The 18,655-nt window shown below is 37.5% G+C and overlaps 1 protein-coding gene across 2 annotated transcripts; it reads right to left on the bottom strand.

Moving 5' to 3' along the window:
• Positions 1 to 256: 256 nt before the first annotated feature.
• On the bottom strand, positions 257 to 12,660 carry LOC105459889 (protein gustavus). 2 transcript variants are annotated; one of them, XM_011706231.1, is made up of 5 exons: positions 12,534 to 12,660; positions 5,242 to 5,474; positions 4,503 to 4,833; positions 4,190 to 4,348; positions 257 to 3,961 (listed from the first exon to the last, which is right to left on the bottom strand). In XM_011706231.1, exons 1-5 carry the CDS (start codon positions 12,556 to 12,558, stop codon positions 3,822 to 3,824), a joined length of 888 nt encoding a protein of 295 aa, XP_011704533.1. In that variant the 5' UTR covers positions 12,559 to 12,660; the 3' UTR covers positions 257 to 3,821. The 2 variants fall into 2 exon arrangements, with proteins under 2 accessions (XP_011704533.1, XP_011704531.1); XM_011706229.1 differs by lacking the exon at positions 12,534 to 12,660 and adding an exon at positions 5,736 to 5,970.
• Between the last annotated feature and the right edge of the window lie 5,995 nt (positions 12,661 to 18,655).

Raw genomic sequence — 18,655 nt, 5'->3', positions numbered from 1 at the left:
ATTTTAATTGCTGTATCATATATTTATGATAATATTTATAATATTTTATATTATTAACTTTATTATAAATATGATTTTAACAAATTATAAGTAAAAATCAATGCGTATAGAAATTTTACTATCAGAAATGAAATATTTAGACTAATTTGAGGCTGATCAAACAGAGCGAATTAGTAATTTATTTCTTTTTAAATTTAAATAAATAATATTGTAATAAGATTTAATATTGTAATAAGAAAGCGTAGAATACATCTGATTCTTTTTCATTTCATTTCTTCTATTGTCATATCGATCGATTGCACACACTTTTCTCCCTATACATAAGGTACAAAAACTGAAACCACAATTATATCATAATATTCGTAAATACCTGACTAACACGATAACGACGACCGAGTAATTAATTAAACTATTGGATAGTAATAATTATTATTAATATCAATTATTAATAATAATTTTGTACAATATTTTTCATCCTATTTGTCCTCTTTCATGCTCGGCTCGTGACATGCGTTTCTATAGGCAATCATATAAAACAGTATCGGCTCAACGGGTAGCAATAAGTATAGTTGCGGAAAAACCTTCCTCTCTGAGGGTGTGCGCGCGCGCGTGTACTTAGTTTTCCTCAGTTTTCTCACGCGAGTATAACAATACAATGAATGACATGTATGAATGAATGTACATTAAATCGCGTGAACGCTTGAGATGCGTCCTCGGGTACGCTTCCTCGTGCACGTACTTGGAATTGTGTATTTCTTTTCTTTATCGCGGTATGCAAAGTCGCCCCGCTGGAGAGAACTGTTTCGACGTTTTTTTTTTTGCCTTCATGCACGGGTGCCGAATAAAAGATGACAAAGTAAATTACCGCCTGCTGCTATGCAAAAAAAAAAAAAGAAAATAACGATAACGAGGACGACTCTTTCCACGCAGCGGTCCTCTCTCTCTCTCTCTCTCTCTCTCTCTCTCTCTCTCTCTCTCTCTCTCTCTCTCTGTGTCATCGCTCATTGCGAGATCCCTCACAGCATTTCTCTTTCTCTCTCGTTTTCAGTGTGTTTTCATTATTACAGGACTCCGACGACGGCATGCCGATGGAGAGTCGATACGTTTTTTTTCTCGAAAAGACTGAAATGTCTTCGCATCTGTCCGTTTATCATTCGATCCGTTCGCGTCGCAGATTCGTGCGTTTCCCTTGCGCGAGGTGAGAGGTAGCGAAAGCAAACGTCGTTTGACAGATCACGCTCCCGGACGTTGAGAACCACCAAAAGCTGTGCGATCGAAAGCTCCCGAGTGCGAGATCGTGCGCGCTTTTGGCGCGAGAACGGCGTGATCTCGCGAACTGTTCTTTGATGATGATTGTTGGAATGTAGTCCAGCGTGCCATTAGTGGGCTCATTCAAACAGGTCATCACGGGGAGGGGGATTGCACCAAGGAGAAACGTAACCGACACACAGGTGTGAAAGTAAAGGCGATTTACGTCCACAACGAGGCTCAGAATGATCAGATAAAGGTTGCGAACGATTGACGATAATTTGGAAGACGCGATACGATCCGAGTCTCTCGGACAAGTCTTAAAGCCAGTGGCGTGTGCAAACAATGACATCAGCGATTAACAATCGAACTGATTTCGAAACAACCGCGTTTTAAGTCCGCGCCTCAGAAAGCAAGGTATATATATATATATATCGAAACGGAGGTCTGACGACGCGAGATGATTGCTTTGCTTGTACGAAAAACGATGAAGATGGTACCACTCTCGCATTCGGTCTGCCTGTTTCCGCAGCTACGGATACAATAAACGTCACACAATATACACGTATACGGCGTCGCGTACGATATTATCAATATTATCTATTTACAAATCGACATAGCCGTTGACGGGGGCATAGTCTTTAAACCTAAGCGACAAACGTAAGAGTAAAGAGATACTAGAGACCAGTCGTAAGATTTGTCATGCTAATAGTATAATAGTTACACATCCGAATATAATCAGCATCATTGTTTATCGTCGTCATTGTTGTAACTATTACGATAATCCGATAATCGTTATGATCAGTAATCCGTGATAAGTATAATCCAATGTATTGTTTGTTACTGTTTGTCATCCTTTTATCGGATTATATTCGCTACGCTTCATTGATAGCAGCGGCTCTCCATGACAGTTTCAATTCGCGTTTGGAATAATTTGTGCCAATGCCCGTGTGTTCACTCGCTTCTCTTAAACATTAGTTAAATACATTACTATTTCCGCAGTACTTTACAGTACTTTAAATCAATTAGATGTAGATAATTAATTTTAGTAACACACTTTGTTTGTCATTAGTTTTTTTTTTTTACTTCAGCTCATACTTCAGATGTTTATTTAGCGTTCACCACAGCGCGAGTTTCAAATGCTTACCCCTTTTTATCTTCGCATTCTCCACTCGGTCTCCCTCTCCCCCGCAGAATTCGCAATTGTAAAGTCTACGTTTTTTTCGAACACTGCTAAAGAGAATATTATGGCAGGGTTTATCTTTGTTCTGTTCCTCCTTTGTTACCTCCCTCGTCGTTTTTACTTAATATCCATCCACGATACACGCACACACCACTATACTTTTATTAAATCTAGCATGCTTAGAAAATACTTGAAAAATGAGTCTATTGGAAGGTGGCTGCCCGATGTCCATCACTATACATCTAGGTGTAATATTTGCTTGTTTCATCACATACTTTTTTACTTCAAGATGTTGAAAAAAATTTACACAACTGTGCGCTCGTGCACAAGTTCTATCGCTGTACTTCTCGATTCTTCGTACGACTCTTGTCGAACTTCTTATTTTCTATTTTCTCCGAATCTGTCGAATCTTCCGAATTTTCTCCGCTCGCTTTTTCTTCCTCTTGTGGCTCCACCATTTTTCTATTCGCGGCCGGATTATGAGCCAGCAGCGCTATCCACTACCAATTAACCAAGATGTAAGTAAGCGACACGTCCGTATCAGCCTCCAGGCTCGATTAAGTCTAATTTATTTTTTACTGGCCAACTACGAAGCGCTGTAGTTTCTTCGTGTTTTCGCCTCATCATCTTTTGCCTTCCGTCTTTAACCACGTGTCTCCGACATCGCGCAAATTGCCGCATCGCCATCGTCTGAATCACAATCGTCACAATTTCTATTCTTCGTATACCGCGAATCGTCAACGAAGCGAATATTAAAAAAAATAATAGGGGCATAATATTCGCGTTATGTTTGCTGATTGCGGAAAACATCTATCTTACTACTATTATCTTACCGAAACTATTTGTCTCTTCTCGGTACAATTTTCTAAGAGCCAATAAATAATAATGCTCTATCCAAAGATAGAAGTACAATAAACATAATGGCTGAGACAACCTATATACCTATAAGAAATATAAGACAACATTAAAAATAACTAATTTCAAAATGTTTTTCTCGTTAAAATCATTTCTTGCAGTTTTGTCTCTTAACCTTGTCTTTAATGAATTAAACCTATCGACGATGGCAATAACGACGATGAGGATTGCAATCATCGCGACTTGTCCTGATAAGGATGCCACGAGTCGTTATCAATACGGTATTTCGGCGTCGCTCTCTCAGCGTGCCTTCTCGAGGTACTAGGCGTGTCTCGACGCGTCGTCGCATAACGCATGTCAGTCTGTTGAACATCGTGCGCTTGATTAACGGAGACGCGCGGCTAAGGGGTTGCTGTCCTTGGTGGCGCGAGAGGGGATAGCGGACGGTCGCCTGTGCGTCGTAGTGGCAACGTTCTAACACGGTGATGTTCGCAGTCATAATCGTGGTGGCATCTTGAGGAGATTCACTCAGTGGTTACCTTCTGTCCCGGTATAGAAGATAAGTCTTCATCGTCTGCGGTAGATTCAGCTCGTTGATCTTGTCTTCTAGTCTATTCTTGCCGATTCGCTGTCGGATCACTCTTCGACAGAGATCCATGAGGGGCAGAGGTTCGGCTGTGGAGAAGACGAGAGCGCCTAATTAACGAGGATACCGCAGCAATGCGCAATGAATTTTGACAGACGTCTTATGTGTTTTAGTTCGTTGTTTTAATATTTAATAAATATACGTTACAAAAATATTAAAATAATGGACCGAAAAAATTTGTCTATTCAAATTTTAAACATCTTCGTAATATAAATAGGTGTCAAATAGTTTTAGAATTGTTATGATTATTCGCTTACGATCAAGTCCGCCGATGTATTTCATCGTGATCTCGCAATGTCCCCAGACGGCGGACACAATAGGATGCAATTTCCTTCCTTTGAGCCCTCTGAACGCTACTCCAAGATACTGGCCATCCACTACGAATGCTAACGTACCTTCGTCCATATCGAGGACAACTGTGGAGAGAAATTGCGTGCGTGATAAGTTCAAGATACTCGCAAAGAAAATTCGTCTGATTTTTTTCGCACGATACATCTTGCTGGATAATTTCATAAATTCTCAAAGAAATTGCGCGATCGCGCAACTGCAATTACGAAGGAGTTTTCTTACCCAGAAATTTGTCAGGAACAATGAACGTCTCGTCGGACTTGAGGAGAGCTGGATACGTCACGCCAGTGTTGTTTCTCGAGTCGTGATAGAGCTTGTTTCTACCAAGGTCCCAACCCCAACTGAGCTCGTTGTTCCCTACCAAACTCTGATAACCGACGCTATGTAGAGGCGCATCCGCCGTCGCGACTCCTACGACGGCGTGCGTACCTCGTTGCCTCGTGCTCCAATAAAGCTCCCATACGTGCATACCCTTGGTATACCCCACCTTCCCTCGTATGCAATCCGTACTTTGCGCGACGGGATGTCGATGAAACGTTAGCTTATCGTCCTCCTGGGAAAAATAATGAAAATACACAGTGAGAAACTTGATTCCTCAAAATTTTAATCTAAAGCACACGCCTCGCAACTTGAAAACGTCAAAGTAAATGAATTCATAGATTAATCAGAAAGAATCACATAAATTTTTTTGATAGTGCAAGTTCAAACAAGTTATACAGTAGAAAAAGGAGGGAAATTGTAGCTCCTCTGTATTTTCACTTTTGTGATTACTTAAGAGAGAGTGATATCTATATGATTTTACAATACTCTCATGACTAAGAATTGTCTAAGAAATTTGTCCAATATACGTCCGCCTGAGGATAAATTATATTTACGAAGTATCAAATATATATGTGTATTTACTTATATATATTTTTCGAGCCTTTTTAAGAGCTATATCGATACTTCTCCTAATCAGTACCTTGACGAATATATTTAGACTACGGTCGTCGGCGTTCCAGCTGTGATGGACTTGCGTTTCTCGCGAGGCTGGCGGCATGTCGAGGAGCACGTCGAGGCGCGGCGGCCTCGCGAAGTCCTGGGCCAGCTCGCGCGTTATCGCCGATCGTGTGTACGTCGTGTTGTTGCCACCGCCAACACCGACCCCGCCGCCGGCTCCGGCACCACTCTCCCGGCTCATGCTCTTCACGCCGCCTGAGAAGCAAAAAAAGAAAAAGATCAGTTCCCCGATCGAACAATGCCCGTGCCCGTTTACGCAACGAGCTTTTACACGCGGCCACTTCTGATTTCGGTCACTTTTGATTGTCGGCCCATTTCGCGCTCTGACATACGCACAAAGAGGTTATTTAATAACCGTTAAAGTTATCCAAGTGTAAAAATGCCTCCAACGGGAGACGTCTCGATCGAAATACATATACAAGTAATGTAATAAATCTGAATAATATAAATAATAACCTGAATAACCCATGGATGGTCTCGAGGAGTGTGCACGCAGCAAATTCGTACAGAACAGACGCTAACGGCAATGCTTGTTCTTACAATGTTATTACTCTGCGATAAAACAAATTCTTCGTGTATATGGAAGCAGGTCAAGGACAAAATATTTGTGTAAACGCCACTGTTTTCGGGAATGCCCACGTTTAAAGTCGTCGAATATACGCGTGATTGGGAGACCTTATCTCATTCGAAATGAACTATCTTTCTGCGCGCGCCTGTGTGTTTATATAAATACTATCGTTAGAATAATTCGACTTTTATCACAGTTTACAACTTTGTTAGTATATTCGAGTTACCCGGTTTTTATCAGCTTATCGCGATGCGGAAAGATACAGTAATGGAAAAAAAATACATCAATCCTTGTTGATTCGGCGACGCATCTGCTGCAAGCCAGACAGATATAAACGAACAGTACATGCGTGCTCGATGTATATTTTGAAAATAAATTTTTTCGACAAGAATTAAATTTTACACGAGAAAATTTTACTATTTCGACATATTTGTATCATTCTCTTTTTAATTAAAATTGATGGATTTTCCATCACACATATATAAAATATGTGGGCAAGAATTATCAAAAGATACGATACGATGACGAGAAAAGATGTTAGAAAATATATCAGACGAAAGTACTACAGTAATAGACACTTATTTTAATAAATTGGTGTATGTGTGTGTCTTAAATAATGCCCATTAACTATATAGCATTATTCTTTGTAAAAAATACTCGAAAGGTTCTAAATCTTTTTTTTTTCTGCAATGGTTATTGATGCGATCACTACACAATAATTACTACTTCATTGAACATTGTAGAACTAAATTATTCTTAAATAGCTCACTAATCATATAGCGTTATTCAATATAAAAAAAATGAGTCAAAAAGTCTTAGACATTTTTTTTACAATGCTTAATAAAGCTGTTTGTAATTACTGCAGTATAATGATTGCTTTATTGTGCATTGTGGAAAAAAATAATTCAGGACTTTTCGACTCGATCTTTTATAAGGAATAAGGCTATATAATTAGTGAGCACTATTTAAGAGGTATCTTGTATATTGTAGGCGACAATATAAAAAAAGGAAATTGACAAGATTTAAAATCGAAGACTTTTTCCCTTCTCAGGTAGCCATTCTGCCACTGAGTTATCACTGCCTTTATCTCGATATTTGTGCATTTAACCCACGTATCTTACAATATATATTCAAAGTAATAAGTAATACAAAAAATATATCATAATTATAAAAGTATATTGTCTATAAATTTATATATATTATACTAACAATAATTGTTTATCATGTATAAGCTCTACAACTCGTACTTAGGATAGTTAGTAGATTACATGAAGAAATAATATGGAATTTGTAGAAATAAATTTAAATACCTAATTTTCGAGAAAATAGTACACAAAAATTTGTTACGATGCATATGTAGGCGCGCGATATTGGTGATAGGGAACATAAACATATCACTGTATCATCACACTATTACATCAATATCGCACGCATGTATATGCACAAATCATTAGTAAAACAGCGATGCTTGGAATTCGATTTTCAGTTTAACATCCTCTTAAAAAAGTTGTTTCACCCTTTTAACTTTAAATAGCCACATACAAAGGATACGTATCTCTGCATATATATTTTTTGTGATTAAGGGATTATCTGTGATTAGAGGCCATCTTTGAGGTTTTAAAACGATCCCTAAAGTTTGATTCTTTTGTGAGTAAATGGATAACAGTTCAGTTCGTGACATGTCTTGAAGTGGCGGACTAAAATAGGTATTGGGATTAATTGTATCTTAAGAGGAAGTGTATCTCCGTATCTCGATAGATTTCAGATACTTCGGGATAGATCGGTATTTATGCCAAGGTGAAAAATAATGACATCGTTAGAAAGATATCGGCTTATGCGTTTCAATGCGGTCATTTTTTCGATGGATCCTCGTTTGAGATTCAGATATTGTCTGCGAATGCTCACAGCTGGATACCTAGCAGGAATGCGACGGATCAGAATGTTTCGCAAGAAGAGGGAGGAGGGAAGGGGCAGCAAGAGAATAAGAGCAAGGCAACGATCAGGACCAGGAGAAATAATGGTGGGTCCGGAAGGTTCTGCGGCGGAAGGTTCTGGAAGGTTGACCCACGATATCCTTGGATCATTGGTTTATTTGCCGCAGCAGCTGTTCCCGCGCTCGAGGGCTTCTAGGACTTCGGCAAAGATATAGGGTCTGAAAAGACGAGGGGCAACGAATAAGAAAGAGTCTTTCATACCGAGGCGACCCCGGTATGAGAACTCGATCCCTTCTCCGCCCGTCTTTTTTTCTTTTTTTTCGCCTTTTACTCCTCAGAGGGTTTAGACATTCAGTTCGTGCCCAACATAATACGATCTCAGATCATAAATTTGAGGCTAAGTCACAGATTGATTTTGATTAAAAGTAAGTATAAGAAATAATCGCAGTGAAAATCATTATACGCGTTAAGTAATTAAGCACAATAGTAATTATTTTACGGTGGTGCTGAACTTTGACAGCCGTATATGATGTAATTTGACGAGCACATAAAAGATTAAAAATAAATTTCAAGTGTTTCAAAAAAATAAGATAGGGATCTTCGACAAGAAGAGAAGGAAGTTATAATACTGTTGACGAATTATTAATTCTTTATCATATTGTATATATACAATTTTTCAGATGCTATATATTAAAAAAATATATATAATTTATATCTTAGAAGAGGTAAATGGCTTTATCTTTTATAATATCTATATCTAACTGAACAGAAATGCATTAAACGCGTTAGATGTAAATGAATTAAAAGTTAAGATCAAAATATTTATTAATTTTTAATACTATTCTATACTAAACTTCTAAATATTTTTAAAAATTTCTATTATTTGAAAAAATTGTTTTTTTTTAATTATATACGTCAAGTTTTATTCCATATTCAATATTCATTTACAATTAACGATTCTGTTTAAAGTCATATATATAAATTGATGACGACGTTCAGCAGGCGCATTCTTCTTACGAAACTTTTTCTTCAACAGTTCCGGATGGAACTGTTGAAGAAAAATAAATTCGTCAAGTTTATGCATGTATATACACGCAAGCCATTCCGTACGAATACGTCGGCTATGTGGTAAGTTTCGATAATGAAAGTTGTTGTTGAGAAAATAATCCAATATAAATCACGAAATTTTAAGAAAAATCGACAAAGCGAAGTTATTCAACCGGATCGGTGTTTTTGAAATTTTTAAATATTTTTCATAGACATAAAAGTTTTTGTTTGATAAATAATTATTAAAAAGCATTACGTATAATTTCGAAATAATTTGTTGCATCAACGCAAGTGATATTGCATTGATGAATATGTAATATCATGCGTGTAAATTATCTTACTGTTAGAGCAACAGTTTTTTTTATCGTAATTTATTTTTCGAACAGAAGCTATTCCCTTTAAATAATGTTGCATTACACATTTTTATATTACCGTAACAGGAATGTGAATATAGTATAATTGTGGGTATGTATAATTTAGGCATGTAATATTTTGGAGGCTCGCACAGACATGGCTAGGAGAAAGTTTCGTCCTTCTTGATGGAGCAAACGACCTGTTTCAAGCTCTACCTGAGCTTGGAGCCAGGTAAAATGAGGCGGTCAAGGACCTTGACCCTCGATAAACGCTTCGCGAGCCAAGTTAATCCGAAGAGCCTTCTAGTCTCTCCAACTCGTTTACAGATAAAGTCCATATGCAATATAATACGCGGTAATTATATGACTAACAATGAAGCAAATTTGTTATATATGCATATTTGCTTATTGTTATACATATGTATAAATTTATACACACATATATATACATATATATATATATATTATTTCAACATAAAATATCACGTAACTGAAATATAAAATATCTCGTGAACTATTGATTCTTTTATTGTTTTTCTGAATTGTACTTTAATATTTTTATGCATAGAATAATAAGAATCGATTAGTGTAAAGAAAACACAGTTGCTTTAAAAAAATACAATTTTTATATTTTTTTTTGTAAAACAGCTATGTTTTTTTTACACCAATTGATTCATCTTATTATTCTGTATAAAAATATAAAGATAATATTAAAAAATCAATACTTTATGAGATATTTCATATTTTATCATGCTATATTTCGACATAAAGTATGAATACCTTGTAAAGTACTGGTTTTTCGACATAAAATATCTCATAAAATATATCCTATCGATTTTTCCATAACTCTACTTCAATACTTTTATATGCAGAATAATTAGAGGAATTATATTACGTAAAAAAATTATATAATTCCATTTAAAAAAAGCGGAAATAATCTTCATATCATTTTAACGTCTCCACCTAGGAAAAAAAATTTAAACAACACTTTTCTTTTTTTGTATCATCAATAATTTAGGAAAAAATTGACTGGGTTAAATTAAAATCGTACTCAACAAAATATAATAATAACTTGCAGGGTACCAAAATTTAGATTAAAACTTCTAGTTTTTGATGCCATGTGGCGATTTTAAAAAATCATGTAGTAATCTTGATTTTGTCAATCAAATAGAAAAAAGAATTTTCAAAAAATTATTTCCTTATTCAAATCTGCACTATTTCTTGCAAATAAAATACAATAGTCACTTTTAATGTAATTTTGCATATTTAATCCGAATGCAAAATTACATTAAAAGTGACTATTTTACTTTAGTTGCAAGAAATAGTGCAGATTTAATAAATAAGGAAATAATTTTTAAAAAATTCATTTTTTCTATTTGATTGATAAAATCAGCTGAATGAAACAGTAACCATTAGTATTTTTAATTGGAGAAAAAAACGGCCAAATATAATTAAAAGAATAAAAATATATGAATAATTTATATTTAATTAGTACATTTAAACTAAACTTTTCACTATTTATATTTAATTAGTACATTTAAACTAAACTTTTCACTAAACTCGCTCACCTGTGAGCAGTACGCGGCAGAGAATTTCTGCTTCAGGTAAATAACTATACAGAATCGTATAAAAGAATTAAGATTAAGGGATCCTAAACTGAAAATCGGATTCTATGCAACGTGTGAGCGATATTGATGTGGTAATAAACATCATACATCACACGCTACTACATACGTCATACAATAATATTTTCGAATCAATCTTTCTCTTATATTAAAGCATCTCATCAGTAAAAGCAGAGTACTATTCTTTTGTAATTCCAACTGTAACCTACGCTCATTTTATAATCTAATTTTCAAAATCTAAAATTTTTGTACGTGGCACATGTCACGAATCGACTGCAGAAGCCAATAATTTTCTTCTTTTTTTCGTTTTTTGTATGAAATTGCAGACACAGTCCGTTATTGTCAATATTTTAATTCTAGAAAAGGATTTATAATTTTGTGAAATCAATTAAAAAATTGGCTAATCCAAAAATAATCGCGTTCAATCGATAAGACAGACTTGTTCAGCACATAACATAGTATGTTAAGCATGCCATATATTAAGCACGAGCGGCAAGAGAGAGGGAATAACACCTGATTTTCTCTTCTCTCTTTGATACACAAGATAATAATATTTGTTAAAGAGCAAAAAGAATCGAGTATTATTCCTTCTTTCTCACACGTGTCACTCATGCCTAGCATATGGCATGCTCGGTTTATCTATACTATGTCTATGGTTCAGCATAAGGGGATGTTGGAATCGTCTTTTACCGACAAAACGCAATAATTTTTGTACATTTTCGTATTGCTTTTATAGATTACTACATCAATATCGCACATTGTAACAAATTTTTGTGTATATATTTCTCGAAAATTAAGTATATAAATCTAATTCTACAAACTCCATATTATTTCTTCGTATAAACTATTAGTCTAGTCATCGTAAGTACGAGTTGCAGAGCTTTTATATCATTATCTCGTCTTGATAGCTTGTTTTACAACATATAACCACACGATAGCCCAGAGCTAAAGAAAGAAAATCTAAATTGCAAAATTTGTTTTCGTTTTCGGCATAAATTTCGAGCGTCCGACACGCATTAACGCGTATGCTTTAATTGTGGTAAAGAATTTCCAAATCTATTAAAGTAATACGTAGCAATCTCGACACAAAAATTATTGTATATTTAATTGGTTAAAACAGACAGGTCTTCAACACTGCCTTAATCTTAAAAATGTTTATATTCCTAAAATAAATTTTTACGTACCTTATATTGATAAAAATTCTTTTTTATTAAAAAATCGGATTTTGCGTTAGTAAGAAAAATAAATAAAATATTAGAGACTAAAAAATTAAATCTTCAATTAAACGTTTGTTAATTGCAATTTGAAGATTATACTAATTTGTTTTTTATACCAATTGATAACTATCTGAAAGCATTGCTGATTGCAATGCGGATATTATAATGATAAAAAACTGGCAATGAGATCACTTAAGATAGCAAAGGTCAAAAGTCGATTTCATTAATCTTCATCAAGTAGACAGAATTTTTCGTGAATAATAATATGATAAATAAACATGACTTGAATTTTTTTAAAGTAAATTGGATAAATAAACATTCACGAAACCATTACACGAAAAATTGTAATTACGCCATAAAGATTAATCGCGCGGTTTAATCAACGGTTTATTCCATTGTACGACTAATTGTAAAGCAAAGAAAATTTCCGTTCGCCACCGAAACGCGTTTCGCGTTCAACGTCGCTTGCGCACGATGCGCACAATGTTTCCGTATAGTGTATCGCCTAACCTGAAATCTTTTGGCCCATGTTCATGCCCCGGTGGTGGGAGCGGTGTGGGTGATGCCGGTGGTGATGTGGGTGGTGACGGTGTTCCGTGCACTGCTTGCCGGCAGGCAGTTTGTGCCTGTGGTGTCTGGTGCCGCAGGTGGTGGTGGTGGTGGTAGTCGTGGTAGTCGTGGTGGTGAGGTGATGATGATGGTGATGGTGGTGGTGGTGATGGCCGGTAGTCGGTGGTGCAGCAGGCACCACGCCACCGTCTATTCCTCCCCCGCCGCCGCCGCCGCCTCCTCCTCCACCTCCTCCTCCTCCTCCTCCTCCTCCGCCGGCGCCGCCGCCGCCGCCGCCGCCGCCGCCCCTACCGGGGCTACCACCGCCCCCGCCGCCGCCGCGGCCGCCTGCAGTACCTGAACCGCCTCCGGTACCGCCAGTCGCCCCGTTTCCGCGGCTACCGCCCCCGCTCACGCAACGATTCGCTTTGTACCTGCAATGCGAGAACAGAACGAGGGCACGTTAATTCGTGTGCGTTCTAAGGGATGAAGAGGGAGAGAGACAGAGAGAGAAAGGGACGGAGGGAGGGAGAACGAGAAAGAGATAAAAGGGGACAGAGATTGATACGCGAGTCGGGATCGATACGCGAGGAAGGGGGAAAGTGATTTCGGTCGGGGGATGATTTTCACGGTCGGCGAACCCGCGAGAGCGATACGTTAAATACTTATGAATACGCATCGCCAGAGAATGAGTGCAACGTTTCGTTTGATCATAAATCGATCAAGATCGACATCCGTTTTATAAAAATAAAAAAAAAAAACAATATAACATTTTGATTTCCTATTAATTGTATTTCGGAAAGTTATGTCAAATTGTTGGAAATAACATGGGAGAAAGTGATTAAATATCTATTAGAAATAGCTGCATACGTTTGTCCATGACACAATTTCATTTGTATACGATAGAATATATAAGAGGATTGTTGCACATGAAGGCTCTTTCGTAGTTGCGTACTGTTCTTATAATATAGGAAGGTTACGTTAGTTTTGGCAAGGTCCAGACTAAAGTCCAGGAGTTTTATCATTATGTCCGCGCCTGAGTTCTTTCTGCTTCACTTCGGACGGACCCCTAGAGATTTGATATAGAAAACGACGTTGAATTTTCATACGGGAAACCATGTCGACGAGAGCGTGCCCCTGGATTCGAATAATTCGAGGTGCGCGCTTCGTCTGCGGATTCAGAAAAAAAACATGTCCAAGCGAATCTCGATTAATCACGTTTTCCTATTTGCGAGGGCTTTGCAGAACGGATTGCCGTGGCGTATGTATAGTATGTAAGCGTGGAACGAATCGCGGGAACCGATTAATTCTTCCTAGCGGATGAAGTACACGCGAAGTAGCATTTTCGTCACGAGCCCGCAATTTCCGTTACTATTCTCGTATCTTTCTGCGTCGTCGGCTAGTGCCGAATTTTTCAAACGGACGCGATGTGACAAAAAGTCGCCTGTGCTTAGGAGTATAGAATAAAAATGTAGCGAAACGCTAATTATTTAAATATTTTTTAATCTGCATTTAACAGTCCAATATTTCCTCTATTATATTAAAATGCATAAAAATTTGAGAATTTTAGATTCTATAATGCTCCGTTGATAGAAAAGTGACACAAGTGAAAACTCAGCATTTTTGAGGTAATGAAAAGAAATCGATCTAAAAGTCTTTTAGGGTTGTAATTTCTTCCATTAGCTTAAAAATGCAAAGTTTCAACTTGTGTCACTTTTCTATTAACAGAGTGATATACACTGCAATTATATATAAAATCTATAACGATTTTATATATTCCGAATGATGATAAATCGATTTAAGGGAGATAGAAAGAGAAATGCTGCCGCAGTTCAAAAACAGCGCGAAGCCAAGTCACTTCTATTTCAATATCTTCTTGGCATTTAAAATTTACGTCATTAAAATTATATGTAATATTAATCACTTCAAAAAACCCATGAACGAGTGTATGAGTATATACTGCGAATGACCGCATTTAACTGGTGATAAATTTTATTGTCTTATCACATTACTTTGACAATGCGTAATTGTAATCTGGATTCCTTGAAATTTAGTTCTATGCATACACACAGGTAACACACACACACACACACCCACAACAATTTCCTCGTTATTTATAACATGTATCCAATTAAGATTAAAGATATACGTAACTAAGAGCAGTTATGCAAACGACTGAATTATTTAGTTCAAGAGCAGCATAAATACAATTTTTTTAACGCAACGATATTAAATCGATCGTGGTCACAATTCCACATAAATCGCAACGTAATTTACATTTTATGATCTTCAAAACTTACTTCACTCTATTACACTATTATAAGAAAATACGTTACACTCACTGTGATAAGCAGCTTAAAGTATAAATTATATTATACGTTCTCCGATCATTCAAGAATGTTACACGCTATTACCAATTTCTCTATGAAATTGGCGCGATCGGCATCTGTAGGTAATCATTACCTTAGAGTGTGACAGGGTGTCATTAACGTAGAAGCGAAGGTTCACGAACGCGTATAGAAATATCCGGATAAGAGTATACGACAGTGACCTTCTACCTTCTTGGCAGAAAATATGAGGCACGATACGCCAGAGCGCGGACAAGGTTAACCGTGTACGTGATGATAATTTCTCACGTGCTTGATGAAAAGAAGAGAAGCGCGAAGAACAAATGAAGAACAGTGTGATATGGACTCGAACGCGATAATACGGTAACTCTCCGTGCGAGTGCCAGCGACATAATGAATATGATTTGACCAAAAATTTTTTAAATAAGATAGAACGTAACATCTGATCTTCTCTAGAGAAAATACGTTAATATAACATACCTTTCGCAATTTTATTTTCAATGTTTTCAAATTTGTTCCGCTCTGATACTTTTAAAATTTCTTTGATTATACTCTTTCATTCTATTTTTATGTTGAGAATGCACGAGAGAAGGAATACGCAGCCGCGATAAGTTTCTGCACTCGCGATCCGAACTGGCTGTACAACTGCCGAAACGGGAACTAGTCCAATTCAATCTTTTCTCAAGCCTGTGACATAATGTAACGTATGCTAAATCGTAACCCGATCGTTCATCATATCCGTTCGCCTTCGTGCCTGGTTTCCGGTCGCGGACACCGGACATTGGCATCCTGAATCCGGCTGATTCGGTTTCACTCGCGATAATCAGTACCAGGAAAAAGGAATTTGTTGCGGAAATTCATGAAAAATATCTCTCTTGGCGTCGATGGAAAAAGTCCGGATTATGTACACTCTAATCGCGACGAGTGACACGAAAGTTACGAGTATCTAAAGTTACTTCGATATTAATCATCATGGCGCAGAAGGGAATATAGCAAAATGTCGTGACAAAATCCTCCGACATGAAATTTGCGCGTGTTAATCATCTCTCGCGATCCGACAGCATAAACATGTATATAACGCAGTAAGAAAGTAATTAAGGACAATTATATCAACGACAGTCACTGTATTCTGTACGGGGGCTTGATGGAACTTTCCATTCGGCTAATCGTTGTTGTTTGTTAACAAGTCTGGGTGAGTAGCCCCGGTGTGTTTTCGCCATAAACTCGTCGCGCTTCGTTGACACCCGTTTGTTCGTCAGACTTTCAGCGCGAAGTTTGACGGCAAATTTCGGCTTGCATCTTGCCCGGAAGAAGGACTTGCGCGGAATGTCGCGAAAGCAAGCGGCAATCTCGAGGCGACTTTCCCATTTTGCATTCTGATTTGACGAAAACAACGTAATTTGCACAATAATATGCAATGGAGCATATTAACTCCGGAAAGGAAACCTTATACAAGTATAGCATCGAGGTAACGATCGAGGCGATACGAGAGCATCGCTGGAAACGGCGATCGAACGAAATACCTTCACTCGGCCACGAGTGCCTTTCCAAATAATTGTGAAACCCTCATAATTAATCATCGCGCTATACGGCAAATGAATAAATCATTACGATTGTGTTCGCGGCGCGGTGAACAGGAAACGCGGTCGAGAAACCGCGAATTTAATTTCCCGCTGCGCGGGAAGTAAATGAGTAAGATGCCCTTTGGGCCGCGCGGACTGGCCGTTCTTGGCAGTCGTCACGGTGCTGACCGCTATAGAGCAGGCGTTTCATTTGAAGTCCATTAATGGCATTTATCTCTCTTAACCGCGACGGACGTCGTCAGCCGGGAGCGATATCGCCTTGAGTGTAGAACGAAGAGAAAGTACTGAAATCGACTTCCTCAAGCGTTTGCGCACCGATTCGGCCAATTAAAACACTCGAGACAATAAACAAAAGCCCGTATCATTGCTTTGCTAACGCTGTTTGCCGAGAGTTACATCAGCATGGACGTGGACTGGTACAATAATTAATAACGCTTTGAAACGCCTTCTAATTTCAACGACCTTAATAAAGTTCCTGCAGATTTGTGTGTATACGAATAATTAAAAACGAGAGTTCCAGCTCTTGTCAGATTGATTCAAAGGTAAGGCTTTTACTGCAAAAAATATAGCTCCAAAATCGTTTTAACTGTCAGAAGTTTAGAAATTATAAATTATTCTGTCACGCAAACAATTGTTCAGATGGCTCTTGTTTGTCATTAAACATCTTTCGTTAATTTTTTTCAAAGGTAAAGCTTCAATATAAATGTAAAAGTCGCTCAGTTTTATTAACCATCCCATCTCCGGTTAGAAAATTTCACAAAAAAAATTTCTAAGCTGTCTAAAAGCTCGTGTAAAAAATTCACGTCTGGTTTTTTCCAACGAATATACTCGATAAACCAAAAGACTAAACCGCGCGCAACAGATTCCCTTGGAAATAACCTCCACGAACCGGTCTGGACCAAACGGCATTTGATTTCGAGACGAAATACGAGAACGTCGGCGGTTCGAACGCTATGGAGGCGCTCGACCGGCGGCGGTATTGATCCGCGGGGGTCACCTTTGCCCCACCTCGATACGGGACCAACCTCCAAATCCACCCCTGCCCTGCCCTTCAGACCCTCGCGCCACGCGAGTTCTCATGACCGACGGGCGCTACCAAACTCCTTCTGCAAAATAGACCAGCGAAAATATCCTGGCAAAACTCCAAGTTGCGCTGAAGACCTCTCTTACGCGTTGATAAGAAAACCCCTTGAAAATGTCGGATTAAACAGTCAAGTATACATGTATGAAACGCAGATTCGCATGAAAGCATCAAAGCACATCGGTTACTGAGCGAGACAAAGTATAACGTCCTTTAATTTGATTTTGTTTAAATTCCTCAATACACTGAGAAAAAAAATTTTTGATTTAAAAAAATATTATTTCATTCAACTAAATGCGGCGGTCACGGACTGTCAAGCAAACATTTGTTAATTGTCAACAAAATACTTGTTAATTCACAAAAATATATTAATAATGTATCATGTTATTGATGTATGTTTAACTCAAAAACATATATAATTGAATCAAAGAAAAACTGTCAACAAAACGCATTTAGTTATTTTAACAACTTTTTTTTCCTCAGTGTAGTTTGATACTATCGTTCATAAATTATAAAGAAAAACATACGAAATCTGTGAAACACATCGCATAGACTCGAAGGACAGTTCAAATTATTGAAGTTGTCGGTCAGTCTCTAAATTTATAAATGATAAAAGCTTTTTCTTTTTGATGTGTGGATAAAGGCGACAAAATGTTTTCCTTTTTGAAGTCATAAAGTCCGTAACAGCAATATTTTTCCAAAACAATCACATGCGAATGTCCGTAAATAAAGATGCATCCCCCCTAATAGCTTCAACTGTTGTAAGGTCCTGCAAACGTGCACGTCTGTATGGCGAACAAATATTTGCCACCGGCGTGTGATGACGGAGATGCCGTGTTAATTGTTAATTTACAAATTCTCGCGCGCTCGTTCCGTCGCGACTGCGTAAATATTTAGCGTGTACGTCAATGGGTATTTCGTTTCATGCAACGTTTAGTTTAACGTCGCGCATCATGGAATTCATATTTTCACGCGCACAACAGTGATTCGTAATGGTCCGCGAGCACGCTTTACAGCGATTAATTTGTCGATTAATATTCATTTCTGAAAATTATTTGTTGTTTATTAATA

This window comes from Wasmannia auropunctata, unplaced genomic scaffold (assembly GCF_000956235.1).
Source record: "Wasmannia auropunctata unplaced genomic scaffold, wasmannia.A_1.0 LD333495.1, whole genome shotgun sequence".
NCBI classification, from domain to species: domain Eukaryota; kingdom Metazoa; phylum Arthropoda; class Insecta; order Hymenoptera; family Formicidae; genus Wasmannia; species Wasmannia auropunctata.
This window is presented reverse-complemented; position numbering and strand designations above follow the sequence as displayed.